The following is an 18,101-nucleotide window of genomic DNA, read 5'->3' on the forward strand; positions in this document are numbered from 1 at the left end:
TGGTTGGCTCCTTTAGACCCGCAGAGTCTCTAGCAGGCGTCCCCGTTGTTTTGATATTGTCTCTGAATGGGTGGAACAAAAAATCGTGCAATGTTTTTCCAACAAAACTCCCGCCATGTGTTTGATCCAGTCGAGACCCACTGCAGTTGACATATTTCTTCCCAGCCTTCTTGTGAGATTATTACCTTAATTTCCTTTTCCCATTTCCTCTTTATGTATTCTGTATTCTCATGTTTAGATAGCTGTATGGCATTATATAACTTAGAGATAATTCTGCTGTCTGATCTGGGTTTAATTAGTGTTAGAAATACCTCCATGAAACTTGAATCATTTTTTCTCAACACCTCTTTAAAATTTCTATTAAAATAATGTCTCACTTGCAGGTACCTAAAAAAATCATCTTTTTCCAGTCCATGATCCTTCTGTAAGGTTTCAAAACTCTGAAATGTCCCTTTGTTGACAAATGAATAATAGGTAGTTAAGCCTTTTGAGGTCCATAACTTGAATCTGTTATCAATTCTATTTGGTGTAAAATCCGAATCATAGGCACACCACCTCATAATTTTAGATGCATCTCTTATTCTGCAAATTTTAGCCAATTCCTGCCAGGACTTGAGAAAGCTACCTGTTATGGAGTCTTCTGGGATCTGCTGTTCTTCTTGTAATTTATAATCACTAAGTGGGGCTGTTATTGGGATTCCTTTTATTGTCGTGCCTTCTATTTCCTTCCAAGCTGCAGTATATGATGGTGAACAGAGGCAGACTAAAGGTCTCAGCTGGGCTGCATGGTAGTACTCCTGTAAACAGGGAAGGCCCATTCCACCCTTTTCTTTTTTTAGTTGCAGAGTTCTAAGCTTAATTCTGGCCTTTTTACCCTGCCACAGATACCTCACTATTAATCTATCCCATTCTAAGAACTGTTTAGGTGGGATTCTGACTGGTAGACATTGAAATAAGTACAATAATTGTGGAAGGATAGTCATCCTGATGGATTCTATCCGGGAGCTCAAACTTAAAAAGGGAATAACATTTCATCTATGTAAATCTGATTTTATTTTCAAATTTAGTGGGCCATAATTTATATCAAACAGTTTTGAGAAGTCCTTCGGTAGTGAAACACACAAATATTTGATAGACTCGGCCTCCCAATTCCAGTTGTACTCAGTCTTTATTGAAGACGGTGGATTGTAGTTAAATGTTAATACTTGAGTTTTATTTATATTAATTTTGTAACCAGAGATTAAACTAAACTCTTCGAGCAACTTCATCAGTTTTGGGATTGTCTGTGTGGGCTGTGTTATACTTATCAATAAATCATCAGCGAACAAGGATAGTTTTTGCTCCCCAGATGTCGTTGTGACCCCTTTTATATCCGGACTCTTCCTGATCAGTTGACTCATGGGCTCAATAAACAAGGCAAAGAGAAGCAGCGACGCACAACACCCCTGTCTCGTTCCTCTCTCCAAAGTGAATGAATCGGTCAAATCTCCATTAATTTTAATTCTAGCTGTTGGTTTAAATCCAAATTTTGAAAGCACTTTATATAAAAACAACCACCCCACAGAATCAAATGCTTTCTCTGCATCTAGACTTAATATCAGTGCCTCTAGTTTTTGCTGAGTGACTTCTCTCATAATGTGTAATGTTTTCCTAATGTTGTCTTGGGTCTGTCTTTGCCTGACAAAGCCAGTCTGATCTTTTTGTATTAAAGCTGGTAATATGACTTCTATTCTTTTAGACAGTATGGAGGTGAAGAGTTTATAATCATTGTTTAGAAGACTTACACGCCGATAACTCCCACGTTCCAGTTTGTCTTTCCCTTCCTTCAGTTTGACTGAAATCACTGCTTCTCTCCATGAGGGCGAATATTTTTATTTTCTAAAACCCAGTTGAAAGTTTTCTCTAATGTTGGGATTAGTTGGTGTTGCATAATTTTGTACCATTCTGTAGTGAATCCATCTGTCCCTGGAGACTTTCCCTGTTTAGTTCTCTTGATTGCTGATTGAATTTCCTCTTTTGTAATTTTGGATATTAATTTTTTATTTTGTTCATCAGTGATCGCTGGAAGATTGATCTTTTCCGGAAAGGCATCGGTCTGGTTGTCGCTGCTGGACTGTGACTGGGAATATAATGTTTTATAGTATTTTTAAAAGCAGTTTTTGATTTTCTCTGGATTAGTTTCTATTGCCTTTGTTACGCTGTTTCTTATTTTATGTATAGTTCTGCAGGCTTGTTGTTTTCTTAACCTATATGATAAAAGTTTCAGGGATTTCCCACCTACCTCATAGTATTGCTGTTTTATAAAAATAAGCTTTTTTTGGATTTCCTGAATGTTTATTTCTTCTATTTCTTTCTTTAGTTTTATAATCTTATGTTTGGTGTTGTCGTCTTTGGGAGATTTTGCATGTTCTCTCTGTAATCGTTTCAAATCTTCTTCTAATTCCTGGAGTTTTTTTTCTCTGATTCTCTTCTCATATGAGGTTATGGATATAATTTTACCCCTAATCACTGCTTTTAACGCGTCCCAGATTATAGGAGGAGTCACTTCCTCATTATCGTTATTTTCTAAGTATAAATTGATTTCACGTTTTAGTTTATCTCTAATGTCCAATTTGTTCAAAATGTTAGAGTTCAGTCTCCACAGAGTGGACCTCCTCTTATTATTCAGATGGATTGAGATGTATATGGGACCTTGATCTGAAAGAGTGTTGGGTCCCATTTCACAGCTGTCTACCCTAAAAAGATCTCCCTTGAACATACAGAAGTAATCTATGCGGGAGTAGACGTTGTGAGCATGTGAGTAGTGAGAGTAATCTCAACTCTTTGGGTTTCTTTCTCTTTCTTTCTTTGGGTTTCTTCCTCACCTGACGGACCTGTCACAACACTGTCGGCCATCTTGGGATTAGTGACGGCTGAAGCCAAGAATCGTACCTCTTATTTAATGAATTCTAGACTATTTAGAGGAAGGTGAAAGCTGCCTTGCTCACAATCTTTGTTTTGTGAAACAGTATAACATGCCATCCAGCAAGATGTGGTTTCATGTGGTGTGTCCACGACCCCCACCTCACTCATCCAGGTATTTAATCTTCTGCTAATGTTTTTTGTGTCGGGTTTCCCATTTGAAGAGTCTATTTTCGGATTTAATCGGACATTAAAGTCTCCGCCGCATATTAAAATCCCCTGACTTTTTGTTGTCATTATATCGACTATTTGTTTATAAAAGGACCAGTCACTTCCAGGAGGAATATACACGTTAAGGAGAGTTATCACAACTCCTTCTAATTTACCTGTAACCATAACAAATCTGCCTTCCTTGTCGTTATATTCAGAAATGTGCTCATAATTTACAGCCTTGGATATGAGGGCCGCCACTCCTCTCCACCTCCCCGAGCCATGTGAAGAGAAGTAAACATGTTTAAATCCTTGTTTATTTAATTTGGCGTGTTCTGAGTCGTTGAGGTGTGTCTCTTGCAAAAAAGCGACTTGGGTTTTATCTTTCTTTAATTTTGATAAGATTCTTTCCCTCTTAACTGGATTGAGTACTCCATTTATATTAAATAATGTTATTTTTAAAGATCCGTTTTGCATCTATGTGATTCCCTCCTCCTTCTCCTTCCTCTGGTGCATTTCCCCGTCCCGCCAGAACCGGCAGGGAACAAACAATTAACATAATACACATAAAACTGAACATAATTTGTCCATGTAACTTCCTAGGTAGGGGTCTATTAACCTGACCCTGTTGAGTCCCCACAAGGGGCTCGAAGGAAAAAACCTCCCTCTTTGGTCCAGAGGGAGAGGCCCTTACCTGCAACAATCGCATGTCTGAAAAAAAAGAAAAAACTGAGAAAAGTTTCCAAAGGAAAAGAGGTCCTGAATGAATGATTATTCAATAGTTTGTTTCCACCACTAGTTACAGATTTGGTTGAAGATATTTCACAGTTCCTCCCGCCGTCTTCGGTCTGGGGAAGATCCGCTGGGTCCCGGAGGGCCCGCAGGTGTTCTCAGCTTCTCCTTGTAGCTGGAGCCCCAACAGGTGTTATGCCGAGAAATGCATGCCTGCCGGAAATTGCATCCCCTGTCGCGGGAGCGCGCATCGCTCTAAACTCTCGTATATTGATGAGAAAACGGACTGAAATATGACCGAAGAGGACATTTTTGAAGATATTCGTAACATTATCACGTTTCTTAATCATGTAAGACATAAAACGGTGGGTTTTATTTCGCAGATTAATTGAAATAAATACGGTTTTTATAGCTTTATTGAAACATCTGAGTCGAACGTTTTTCAGTGAGTGTCTGATGAAAATGTTCTCTGCAGATGGTTTGAAATTCCCCGATTTTTCTTTTAACACAATGGCTTAAAGCATTACAAAACAGAAGCCCGTTGTGTAGAATATTTTATATCACCCTTTACTGTCTAGTCTATTAATGTAGGGGGGATGATTTTAATTTCTGAGCCTGCCAATATTTGTATCCCCTGTCTATTGTCCTGTTGATATGAAACTTTACAGAAGTAGCTCAGAGAACAAGTGTCATTACGTAGAAAAGCTAAAATCCCTCTTAACTCTTTATTTCTCCATTTTAGCAGGGGATGCATTTTACGGCAAAGCCTATTATTAGCCTGCCAAAATATGCATGCCCCCTCTATTTTCCTCAAACATTATAATATTGATATGAAACTTATACCAGCAGTTCATAGACCAAGTGTGATTATGTAGAAAAAGTTATTCCACTCATAACTCTTTATTTCTCCATTTTAGCAGGGGATGCATTTTACGGCAGAGCCTATTATTAGCCTGCCAAAATATGCATGCCCCCTCTATTTTTCTCAAATATTATAATATTGATATGAAACTTATACCAGCAGTTCATAGAACAAGTGTGATTATGTAGAAAAAGTTATTCCACTCTTAACTCTTTATTTCTCCATTTTAGCAGGGGATGCATTTTACGGCAAGGCCTATTACTAGCATGCCAAAATATGCATGCTCCCTCTATTTTCCTCAAATGTCATCCTATTGATATGACATTCATACCAGTAGCTAAGAGGATAAGTGTAATTATGTAGAAAAGGTAAAATCCCTCTTGACTCTTTATTTTTTCAAGCTAGGAGAGGGATGCATTTTTTGGCAATATCGAATTTGAGCCTGCCGATATTTGCATGCCATACCTATTTTCCCCAAATATCATCCTATTGATATAAAACTCATACCAGCAGTTAAGGGAACAAATGTGATTACGTAGAAAATGTTATTTCTTTATTATCGCTATTGCAAGGATACTGAAGGAAATAAATCTGACAATGCATCTTTGCTAAATGTAAAGCATACACAAACCATTTTTATTTTGGTTTAACATAAAAATTAAATCACTTTTTTTCATTAATTTCAACAAAAGAATATTCATAACAAAAATCTTTGGAAAACCAATTAAGCTTATTAAGTTACATTAAAGCTACTCAAGAAAAGTGTAATTGTATCCTAGAACAATTTTAAGTTTGTTGATTATGTTTTTTGCCTCAACAGTTATTGGGCTGTGTTATGTGTAATTTACTTATTAGAGATCAAGGCCAGGTGTATTGAAATGTTCTTCACTAATTGAATTTGACATAAACACTAACATGATTGTACTTCACACATCTGCAAAGTTCAATATTTTAATATTTCTAATTAGATAAAATAGCTGACCTAACACAATTTTTTTGTGCGTGCATGATTTTACACACAACATAGTATCCCACCCACATAGGAACTGAATAAAAAATATGTCAAAAGATACCTGATTCTGAGAGAAGTGTGGAAGAAATGTTGAGTCGCATGGTATTAACAGCTTCTGCTGTTGATGGAAAGTTCTGGTCCTTGTTTTCCAGTATGCACTCTGCAAACTGTAAAGGCAAATATATTTTTTTGAAAAAAGAAAGAAGAGTAACAGCGGACTCATTACAAATACAAAATATTTGTCAAAGTATTAGATTGTCATATAGAGGTCATGACATTTATGAATAATTTAACATTTTTGCTATACTTATTTCAGACTCTTTCCATTGTCATTAAAATAAATCAACCATGTAATAAAGCAATAGAATTCATAAATTACATTATATTTCAGGCAGAAATGCACAGTTTAAGTTGTTAAGCCAAAGCTGTTCATCATCTTAAAAGTTCTACTCCTACAAAATAGCATTAGATTAATGGCAATGTGATTATTAGACCACCACTTTCATATTAATCTTTTTTTCACAACATCAAAAACGTAAACAAGCATGTATACCAATATATTGATATATAATTCTATCTATCTTCAGACATAGATAGATATACATGTATGTGGAAAGAGACAGAACAGTACACATAAAGGTTATATAAATTGATTTGTAAACAGACAATGTTCTACATTACATAAGAAATATAAGTAATCATAGTCAAGTATATACAGTACAGACCAAAAGTTTGGACACACAGTTGTGTCCAAACTTTTGGTCTGTACTGTATATATATATATATATATATACTGTATATAAAAACATAAAACCACGGCTGCCCAAATCACGGCAGAATTAAATGTGCACCTCAACTCTCCTGTTTCCACCAAAACTGTCCGTCAGGAGCACCACAGGGTCAATATACACGGCCGGGCTGCTATAGCCAAACCTTTGGTCACTCGTGCCAATGCCAAACGTCGGTTTCAATGGTGCAAGAAGCGCAAATCTTGGGCTGTGGACAATATGAAACATGTATTGTGTCAAGAGAAGTGGAGTTTTGATGACTACACTGAGCCCTCTGTGAAAACTGAGGATGAAGAATCTGCATCTTCACATCCCAGACGAACCTCTTCTCTTTCTAGTGGATGAGGACGGCGAACTGCAGGAGGGTGATGGACTCCCAGCATGTGAAAGGTCTGACCTCGTGGAGGGGGTGTCAAGAAAATCCGAGCTCATCCCACTTCCCCATGCTGGAGATTTTAGTTTAACAGTAATAATAAATAAAGTTATCTTTAAAATGAATCACTCAAGTGACATCAAGGCCCAGCAGTAGACTTAGGTGTCAATAAAATAAATCTAGTTGTGTGTGTTGTTTTTGTCTCATGCAAACTTTGCTTTAATTCTACTTTTTTCTATCTAATCATAAGAAATCATAGTCAGTCAGAGAGATTCATGAAACAAGAAAAGCAGGTTTCCTGGAAAAAGAGGAAGTTTCCAGCCTGCAGATTTATAAAAATAGCTGAGACTATTTTAAAGCATGAAAGTTTAAAAAAATTAAATCTAAACATTATTAGTAATTGGATAAGATTCAAAGTAAAATACTTATATGAATATTGGTTTACTTGTAATAATACACTTATATTTGTGGGAACTACAAGAAAAACAAGTAACTGTAACTTTAGTATTAAATAATTAGAATCATGTATTATTCTTGGTTTCTTTTCAGAAAAACATCTGTAATAACTCACATTAAGATCATAATAAGAGTAACTAATAAGTTATGGTTATAAAATCATAAATGAATGATAGATCAGAGAAGCTGAAGAAAATAAATGTGATATAAGTTATGGTTATAAAATTATAAATGAATGATAAATCAGAGAAGCTAAAGAAAATAAATGTGATATAAATGTGATTTTGACATTGAACTTGAAATGGTGTAAAAGGTTATAAAACTGCAATTAAACATCACTGATATGTTGGAGGTAGATGGTAGGTGAAAGGTGACAGGAAGGGAAAAAGGGGAACTAACAGGAGAGCAGAGATGATCAGCACCTTATATGGAAACAGGAGGTTGAGCAGCCCTGAGACATTGGCACAGACATCATGACATGATGTCTCTTAAGACAGTGACGGATATGAGATCATCTGTCTAAGCAGACAGATGAACCCTATATAAGGTGGGTGCAAAAGAGGAACCGTTCGTTGGATCCTCCGGGCAGCTTCGAGCCAAGATCGAGATGGACAAAGAACTCTGCAGCTGAAGAAGAGCCGGGGCCACGGAGCCGGAGACTGTCCTGCACATGGAGACCAACCCGTCTGGCCCACAATCTGTGGCTTCGAATCGCACTTCTCTCATCGGCTGGGTTCTGACCCCAAAGACAAAGATGAAGACAAAGACAAGGAAGAAGAACTGGTGCCTTTTTTCCTGCCAGCACCAAGTCCTGTGTGACCTCAGCATCCATGCGGAGAGGAGGCTCATCAGACCTGCGGAGATCCTGGCCTTCATCGATCAACATCTTCCTCCTGTTGCAACACCTTCTTCATCATCAAGCCAGGTCTGGGGTTCGAAACGCCAAACTCCGTCCGTCTCTCTCAAAGGTTCCCTGTTTTAGTTCTCAGTATCAGCAGTAGGGAAAGATAGACTAGATGATTGATTTTACTTATTTGATTATTTCTGCTTGTGATGGACCGAGCAGTTAAGGAACAGCCAGGCACCGGTTCAAAGTCAATAATAATTATTTTTTATTTAACCCAAAACAAAACTTGGGTAAATAATAGAAAAAATGACAAAATTTGGGCCCATAAAAGAGGTCAAAGTAACAGACATCAACTCAGACTAACTCAAAAAACAGACCTCCCAAACAGAGACAAAAGGGGACTTAAATACTGGCTGATCAGGCCACATACAAAACACAAAGGGGAAAATACACAGAAACCTAACTGAAACTAACATAGCAAATCCCATTCCCCCCCTCTGGATGATGAGTAATGGTGTGAACCAATTTGCAGTCTCAGCTGGCTTGCTCCACCCCTTCTCCACCTCTCTGCTCTCCTAAGGATTGGGCAGCCAGCACTTAAACTCAGAAACAAAACAAAGATTAAATCAAGCAAAACACAACAATATAAACTAAAATGTGCGCACTTATTCTAGAATACACTGTGATGTGTTGCTTTCTAAACAAAACTAGTTATTCTGTAAATTAAATCCTAAACTTAAAGAAATCCAAATATAAGTGAAATGAACTTATTGCGTGTGGTGAGAGTGAATATTACCACATTTGTGTGGCTGTAACTGCAGCCATCACACACTCCCCCTCTTCAGATCTCTCACTGGGACAGCGAGAGAGACAGTCTGCGATGCAGTTGTCCTTGCCGGGGATATGGTGGATGGTGAATCGAAATGGCTGGATGGCAAGGTACCATCGCGTAATCCTTCCATTGGTATCTCTCATCTTCTCTATCCATTGGAGAGCTTTATGGTCAGTCTCTAAGGTGAACTCTCTGCCAAGAAGGTAGTATTTGAATGAGTCCAGGGCCCATTTAATGGCTAGTGCCTCTTTCTCAATGGTTGAATATCGTATTTCCCTTGGAAACAGCTTGCGGCTAATAAAAGCCACTGGATGGCGCTCTCCAGGGGGTCCCTGCAACAGAACAGCTCCCAAACCTCTCTCAGAGGCATCAGTCTGTAGAATAAAAGGTCTCTTAAACTCAGGGCTGTGCAGGACTGGGCTCTTACTGAGAGATTGCCGCAGGTCCTGAAAAGCGGTTTTAGCCTCCTCTGTCCAGAGGATCTTATTGGGGCTTCGTGAACCAGTGAGATCCGTTAATAACGCGGCCCTGGCTGAGAAATGAGGGATAAACCGATGATAGAACCCTGCCATACCCAGAAAAGATCTTAACTGTTTTCTGGTCTCAGGCAGAGGGCAGGACTCTATAGCTGTAATTTTATTTATTTGAGGCTTTATCACTCCATTTCCTATAATAAACCCCAGGTACTCAGTTTCAGACTTGGCAATTGTACACTTGGCTGGATTAATAGTCAACCCTGCAGATTGAAGTCGCTCCAACACCTTCTCCAAATGTTTCAGGTGATCTTCCCAGGTAGCACTGAAAATGACTATGTCATCAAGGTAGGCTGCAGCAAAATCAGACATGTCAGATAGTACCTGATCCATCAATCTCTGGAATGTTGCCGGGGCACCATGTAGTCCAAATGGCATGACGTTAAACTGGAACAGGCCCCATGGGGTCCGGAAAGCAGTAAGTTCTTTTGACTGCTCCGTCAGGGGTACCTGCCAATAACCTTTGCAGAGATCTATGGTTGTTAAATATCTGGCCTTCCCAATCCGCTCAACCATGTCGTCGATGCGGGGGGCTGGATATGAATCAAATTGTGTTATTCCATTCAAATACCTGAAATCAATGCAGAACCGTAGGCTGCCGTCCTTCTTCGGCACCAAGACCACTGGGTGGCACCATTCACTTCTTGATGGTTCAATGATTCCGAGTGACAGCATCAGATCAACTTCCTCTTTCAGTGAAGCCAACAGACGCTCAGGTATTCTGTAACTCAGTCTTCTCACAGAAGCTCCATCTTTTAATACAATGTCATGTTGGACAAGGTCCGTTTTACCAGGATTTCCCTGAAACATGTTTGGGGTGCACAGATTTCTCACCTGAGCCTGCTTTTCTTCCGAGAGGTGGTCCAGATCCAGCGATTGAGGTGAAGGCTTTGGCAGGTACTGGTTATCCTCCTCCTCTTCCTCTGTCACATCCTGAATAAGAAAAACATCTGCCTTTGGCTTTTCTACCCATTCTTTAAGCAGGTTGACATGGAGCACCCTGGTGGAACGGGGCTGATCTGGAATGGCAATCTTGTAGGTTGTTGGCCCCAGTTTGCTCTGGATTTCATACGGACCTTGCCATTTTGCCAACAGTTTACTGTCAGCACTAGGAAGGAGCACCAACACTTTCTGGCCAGGGCTGAAAGACCTCTGGCGAGCTGACTGGTCATACCAGTTTTTCTGATGTTTCTGTGCTTCTTCCTTATGAGCTTGGGCCAATGCCATCATCTTTTCCAGTCGTTCCCGCATTTGGACAACATAAGAGACAACATCTACAGCTTGAGATCTTTCTTTGTCACCCTCCCATGTCTCTCTTAACAGAGATAAGGGACCCCGGACTTCATAGCCATACAGCAATTCAAAAGGTGAAAAACCAGTAGAGGCCTGTGGCACTTCTCTATATGCAAAGAGAAGATAAGGTAGCCACTGGTCCCAATCTGTGCCGGTTTCATTGACAAACTTGCGCAACATTTGCTTCAAGGTCTGATTGAAGCGCTCTGTCAGGCCATCTGTCTGAGGGTGATATGGAGTAGTCTTTAGGCTCTTAATTCCTAGGAGGTGGTACACCTGCTTCAACAAAGTGGACAGAAAATTAGTTCCACAGTCGGTGAGAATTTCAGTTGGAAACCCAACTCGTGAGAAGAGCTGTATGAGACAGAAGGCAACTGCTTTAGCTTTTATTGATTTCAAAGGAAAAACCTCTGGATATTTTGTAGCATAATCCAGGATCACCAGCATGTAACGATTACCTGATTTACTTCTTTCTAGGGGGCCAACAATGTCCATTCCCAGCCGCTCAAACGGGATGTTGATGATTGGCAAAGACTGAAGAGGAGCTCTGGGGGGAATTTTTAGGGAAGACTTTTGGCACTGAGGGCAGCTTTTGCAGAACAGAGTCACATCAGATCGTATTCCAGGCCAATCAAAATATTTTCTGATGCGGGCCAGTGTCTTGTGCTTTCCAAGATGGCCAGCCCATGGAATGGAATGTCCTAAAGACAGCACTACCTTCTGGACTGGTTCAGGAACCACTAACTGCAATGCTGACCCCTGCTGACGATATAAGATGCCATCTTTCAGCAAAAATTCACCCAGGCCGCTCAAACCTCGTTCAGGATTTTTATTTCCCTCTGCTTTCTGGAATAAAGATGTTAGGGCTGGATCGCTGTGCTGCAATTCTCTAATGTTAGCAGGGATTTTAAGCCCCATTGGTAACTCAGGCTCAGAGCTAGAAGGTGACTTGACAGCGTGTTGAAATTTCTCTTGCCGTCGCTGTCTGCGGGACTTGCGAGACTTCCCGGGTGTGGTCTCCAGGTCCGCGTCATAAAAAGGCAAGGCACAGAGTGGTTGTATAAACTCCTCTCTCTTTTTAGCCTGAGATCTGGTTAATGCAATGTTACACATTTTGCTGGAGTTCAATAAATCATCCAACACAGGCAGGTCTTGACCCAGCACTGCTGGAAATGGCAAATTCTCAGCCACACCAATATTTAGAAGATAAAGTTGGTCTTGTACTTTAATATACAAGTCTGCTGTTGGATACAACAACTCATCTCCATGAATGCAGCGGACAGGGATTGTTTCCACATTAACCTTATTTGCTGGAACAAAGTCTCTGTGCACCAGAGTTTGAGTACTTCCTGAGTCAATGAGTGCCTCTAATTGTTTACCCTCAACTTCAATTGAGGTCGTTCTTAAACTAGACTCCCCTTTGGAGTCCATACTTTGTCTGGGCACAAAACACATTTGTGTTATTTTTGTGGAGTTCTTCGGGCACATTGGTTTTGTGTGTCCTTCCATCCCACACAGATAACAAATCACTGTTTTGGCTGGGACTCTTGATAAAGCACTCAATGATTGGCCCTTTAGAGGTTTACTCACCCCTGCCTTTCGGTAATGGGGAACAGGTCTTGCAACCTCCCTCAACTTCCATGCTTTTTGACTCCAGGGTTGTCCTTTTGTCCGTGCTGCCACAAACACGTCAGCCAGCTGGGCAGCCTCTGCAGCCGATTTTGGATTATGTTCTTTAACCCATATCTGCAACTCAGGAGACAGTATTCTTAAATATTGTTCTAAAATGATGATCTCCCCTACCTCCTGCACAGTTTTTTGTCTTGGCATCATCCACTTTCCATACAAGTCCTTCAATCTTGCGTACAATTCTTTTGGATTCTCCTCAGGTTTTACTTCCAATGATCGAAATCTCAATCTATATGTTTCAGGATTAATGTCGTACTTTCGAAGCACCGCTTCTTTAACTTTATAATAATCCAGAGAGTCATCCATGTCCATGTGAACATACGCAGCTCTTGCTTTGCCAGTGAGTAATGGAATCAGGTAAAAAACCCAATCTGCTTTCTTCCACCGGCAAACTAGAGCCATGCGTTCAAATGTTGTTAAAAAATGTTCAATGTCATCCTCATCTGTCAGTTTTTCAAGTCTGGGTTCATGAGAGTGAAACTGACCTGAGGGAGCATATATTTGCTCATTATTGCCACAGGTATGGTCATCACCTTCACTTGATTCTGCATCGGATTGTTGTGACTCATCCAATCGAGGCTCAGGAGCAAGGGGGGTACGCGCTTGCACTTCCACCTGTAGCAGCTGAAATTGGTGTCGCAGTGCTCTGAAGCGCTGTTCCTGCCGATTAAACTCCTCCCTCCGTCTTGTTTCCTGGGCTTCCTGCTGGCCCATATGAGAACGAAGAATGGAAATTACTTCTGATATTGTTGGCTCCTTACCCTCAGTGCTATCCACCCCTCCAGAGGCTCCATTTTCCTCTCCAACTTGCTCCTCCATTCCGGCAGGCTGGTTTTGAGGATCTCCTTTTTGTCCTTTGGCACTCCTTCCTGCTCTTTGCATGGCTTGGTAAGAGGAGGAAGAGGACTACTAAAAAAAATAATAACCGGTGCCTTTAACTGCGAGATCCCACTTCTGACACCACTGTGATGGACCGAGCAGTTAAGGAACAGCCAGGCACCGGTTCAAAGTCAATAATAATTATTTTTTATTTAACCCAAAACAAAACTTGGGTAAATAATAGAAAAAATGACAAAATTTGGGCCCATAAAAGAGGTCAAAGTAACAGACATCAACTCAGACTAACTCAAAAAACAGACCTCCCAAACAGAGACAAAAGGGGACTTAAATACTGGCTGATCAGGCCACATACAAAACACAAAGGGGAAAATACACAGAAACCTAACTGAAACTAACATAGCAAATCCCATTCCCCCCCTCTGGATGATGAGTAATGGTGTGAACCAATTTGCAGTCTCAGCTGGCTTGCTCCACCCCTTCTCCACCTCTCTGCTCTCCTAAGGATTGGGCAGCCAGCACTTAAACTCAGAAACAAAACAAAGATTAAATCAAGCAAAACACAACAATATAAACTAAAATGTGCGCACTTATTCTAGAATACACTGTGATGTGTTGCTTTCTAAACAAAACTAGTTATTCTGTAAATTAAATCCTAAACTTAAAGAAATCCAAATATAAGTGAAATGAACTTATTGCGTGTGGTGAGAGTGAATATTACCACATTTGTGTGGCTGTAACTGCAGCCATCACACTGCTACTGAATTAAGCTGTACTGACCCTTGCAAAAATGCCTTACTAATAAAATATTTAGCATAAAGAAAATCTAAAAGATGTTGTGGACATTCAGTTAATGAGTCACCTTAAAGTTCTTTGATGGTTGTAAAATAGCTGTGATGTTTGATTCTGGAGAGGAAGAAGTGGAAAATGTTTTTAGGTTGCTGGTAGCCCATATTTAAAACCTCATCCTTGGGACTCGCCCGAGTCACTAAAACCTACCTGGTTCAATAACAAATGCAAGTTGCAAAATAGAGAACGAGCGACCGTTAACAGGTGTGCTCTGTGAAACTAGTTGGCTGTAGGCTGCTCAGTCTGGCTAATTCACAGGGGGAAGAAGGGTGGGACACCTGGATGTAGGCCGTCAGATAACCAGGCGAATCGTTTCTCGAAACCAGCTTAAACAGAGTTTACTTCAGTTCTGGACAGGGTAAATCCCAGCAGATTTAGGAAACTCAACGTACCCGTTAGACAGAGAGCTGGTAGCACATCTCCCCTCTCAGAAGAGGAAGTACGAGAGTGAGAGAGTAGAGACAGAAAGGAGGGGGGGGGGTGTTGCGCAACAACAATTGTTCTCTGATGAGTCCACCTTTACTGTTTTCCCCACATCCGGGAGAATTACGGTGTGGAGAAGCCCCAAAGAAGCGTACCACCCAGACTGTTGCATGCCCAGAGTGAAGCATGGGGGTGGATCAGTGATGGTTTGGGCTGCCATATCATGGCATTCCCTTGGCCCCATACTTGTGCTAGACGGTAGTCCACTGCCAAGGACTACCGAACCATTCTGGAGGACCATGTGCATCCATGTATATATATATATATATATATATATATATATATATATATACTGCTCAAAAAAATAAAGGGAACACTCAAATAACACATCCTAGATCTGAATGAAAGAAATATTCTCATTGAATACTTTGTTCTGTACAAAGTTCCATTTGCACAACAGCAGGTGAAATTGATTGTCAATCAGTGTTGCTTCCTAAGTGGACAGTTTGATTTCACAGAAGTTTGATTTACTTGGAGTTATATTGTGTTGTTTAAGTGTTCCCTTTATTTTTTTGAGCAGTATATATATTTAAACAGCACTTACTTTAAGCGCAAACACACCACATGAAACCACATCTTGCTGGATGGCATGTTATACTGTTTCACATTTCCACATTGACACTTTCATCCCTTTGCTTCTCATAAATGTCCTTGTTGAGAGGATAAAATGTTAAATTAACATTCTAGTTATCCAATTATGACATTTTTTATTATAATAAACAATAATTGTTCTTGTTTTTCTCACCTTGTTACTTCCAAGCACCTCTTCACATCTTTTTGGGACTCTCCAAGTGAGTTAAGGAAACCTATTGTTATGAATATTCTTTTGTTGAAATTAATGAAAAAAAGTGATTTAATTTTTATGTTAAACCAAAATAAAAATGGTTTGTGTATGCTTTACATTTAGCAAAGATGCATTGTCAGATTTATTTCCTTCAGTATCCTTGCAATAGCGATAATAAAGAAATAACATTTTCTACATAATCACATTTGTTCCCTTAACTGCTGGTATGAGTTTTATATCAATAGGATGATATTTGGGAAAAATAGGTATGGCATGCAAATATCGGCAGGCTCAAATTCGATATTGCCAAAAAATGCATCCCCCTCCTAGCTTGAAAAAATAAAGAGTCAAGAGGGATTTTACCTTTTCTACATAATTACACTTATCCTCTTAGCTACTGGTATGAATGTCATATCAATAGGATGACATTTGAGGAAAATAGAGGGAGCATGCATATTTTGGCATGCTAGTAATAGGCCTTGCCGTAAAATGCATCCCCTGCTAAAATGGAGAAATAAAGAGTTAAGAGTGGAATAACTTTTTCTACATAATCACACTTGTTCTATGAACTGCTGGTATAAGTTTCATATCAATATTATAATATTTGAGAAAAATAGAGGGGGCATGCATATTTTGGCAGGCTAATAATAGGCTCTGCCAAAAAATGCATCCCCTGCTAAAATGGAGAAATAAAGAGTTATGAGTGGAATAACTTTTTCTACATAATCACACTTGTTCTATGAACTGCTGGTATAAGTTTCATATCAATATTATAATGTTTGAGGAAAATAGAGGGGGCATGCATATTTTGGCAGGCTAATAATAGGCTCTGCCAAAAAATGCATCCCCTGCTAAAATGGAGAAATAAAGAGTTAAGAGGGATTTTAGCTTTTCTACGTAATGACACTTGTTCTCTGAGCTACTTCTGTAAAGTTTCATATCAACAGGACAATAGACAGGGGATACAAATATTGGCAGGCTCAGAAATTAAAATCATCCCCCCTACATTAATAGACTAGACAGTAAAGGGTGATATAAAATATTCTACACAACGGGCTTCTGTTTTGTAATGCTTTAAGCCATTGTGTCAAAAGAAAAATCGGGGAATTTCAAACCATCTGCGGAGACCATTTTCATCAGACGCTGACTGAAAAACGTTCGACTCAGATGTTTCAATAAAGCTATAAAAACCGTATTTATTTCAATTAATCTGCGAAATAAAACCCACCGTTTTATGTCTTACATGATTAAGAAACGTGATAATGTTACGAATATCTTCAAAAATGTCCTCTTCGGTCATATTTCAGTCCGTTTTCTCATCAATATACGAGAGTTTAGAGCGATGCGCGCTCCCGCGACAGGGGATGCAATTTCCGGCAGGCATGCATTTCTCGGCATAACACCGGTCCATCCAGGCTCCCCTCCTCTTTCCTCCGCAGAGCCGCATTCCTCCTGCTACAGCCATAGACATGTTTGTGGGTACAGCGGGCCGAACCATTCTCTGGGAGGAAACACGGCCACGCTTCGTTTCGGCTAGAAGCAACATTCCCGCGCTGGCAGTTCACAAGCCCCGTCTCTGTGTTATTCTGGTTACTGGTTCAGCTAGTGAGTGAGGACCGAGGCTTTGGGAGCTAGTTAACGGCAGCCATCTCCCCCCGGCCCCAGCTTAAAGTGGTCCTCACCCTCCTTCTGCCATGTTGGATCCTTCCTCTGCTCCCCAGGCTGCTGGACTTCCCAAATGAAAGTTGCGTGTTAAGCTACTCCAGACATTTCTACAGTAGCTGCTTTAGGTTTTCACCAGACGAAGAATAGAAGGAATTTCCCAAGCAGAAAGCATCCTGGAGTGGTGGCCGCGCCTTCCTGCTCGGTTCTCCTGAGCGGAGATGGTTGCAGGCCATAGCGGCCGGAGCCCGCATGGAATATCATTCCTGAGGAGAGACAGTTGAGGCCAGTTCTCGCACAGGAGCCCCGCCGCCGGGGAATCTAAGCGAATTTGGAGTCATGAACAGCCACCATCCGCCCCGTAGGGCTGTAAATGTCGGCTCGCTGCTTCTCACCCCGCAGGAGAACGACTGTCTGTTCGGCTACCTGGGCAGGAAATGCGCTGTAAGTTCCGCTGTTTGTTTACCGTCCTGCAGGCTGGAGCAGGTGCACCAGAACCCCGCTGGTCCTCAGCCCAGTAATGATACTGTTTAAATACAGCGCCGATACATGACCACTTTATCCTCATTTGCAATGTCTTTGTAGGAAAGAAGAGCTGGAGCACAGTAAATGTTAGCTACTGATTAAGACCGGTGTTTCAGGCTGTTTACACCTGAAACTAATGTGGCGCCGCATGTTGTTTACTGCAGCGGTGGGCTCAGTGTTGGCAGCTGCAACTTTTAGGAGCATCCCTGCTCCTTCAGCTCTGCAGGCCTGGCAGCGAGCCATGGGAGGGTTAAGAAGTCCACGGGACTTCTCTTGTTGGTCCGATGGGAAAAAATACGTATCCCCACTGGCCGGACCGATTATTAATATTCTCTCATGAACCCATAAACATTAACTTTTCTGTAGCCTTTGCGAACTGTACACGTACCTCATCTTTTGCTAATATGGTCCTCCGTGACTTTAACTAGACCAT

At 40.6% G+C, this 18,101-nt stretch overlaps 1 protein-coding gene across 2 annotated transcripts in view; it reads left to right on the top strand.

The window, feature by feature from the left end:
• Window positions 1-16,887: 16,887 nt before the first annotated feature.
• The window catches only part of wasla (WASP like actin nucleation promoting factor a), a 28,462-nt gene continuing 27,248 nt past the window's right edge, over window positions 16,888-18,101 (top strand). Inside the window, exon 1 of one of the 2 annotated variants that reach the window (XM_028014637.1) lies at window positions 16,888-17,587. In XM_028014637.1, coding sequence (XP_027870438.1) covers window positions 17,483-17,587 — 105 coding nt within the window. In that variant the 5' untranslated portion in view covers window positions 16,888-17,482. The remainder of the gene's footprint in view (window positions 17,588-18,101) is intronic. The other variant, XM_028014638.1, reaches the window with a different exon arrangement.

Source organism: Xiphophorus couchianus, chromosome 4 (genome assembly GCF_001444195.1).
Source record: "Xiphophorus couchianus chromosome 4, X_couchianus-1.0, whole genome shotgun sequence".
NCBI lineage: Eukaryota > Metazoa > Chordata > Actinopteri > Cyprinodontiformes > Poeciliidae > Xiphophorus > Xiphophorus couchianus.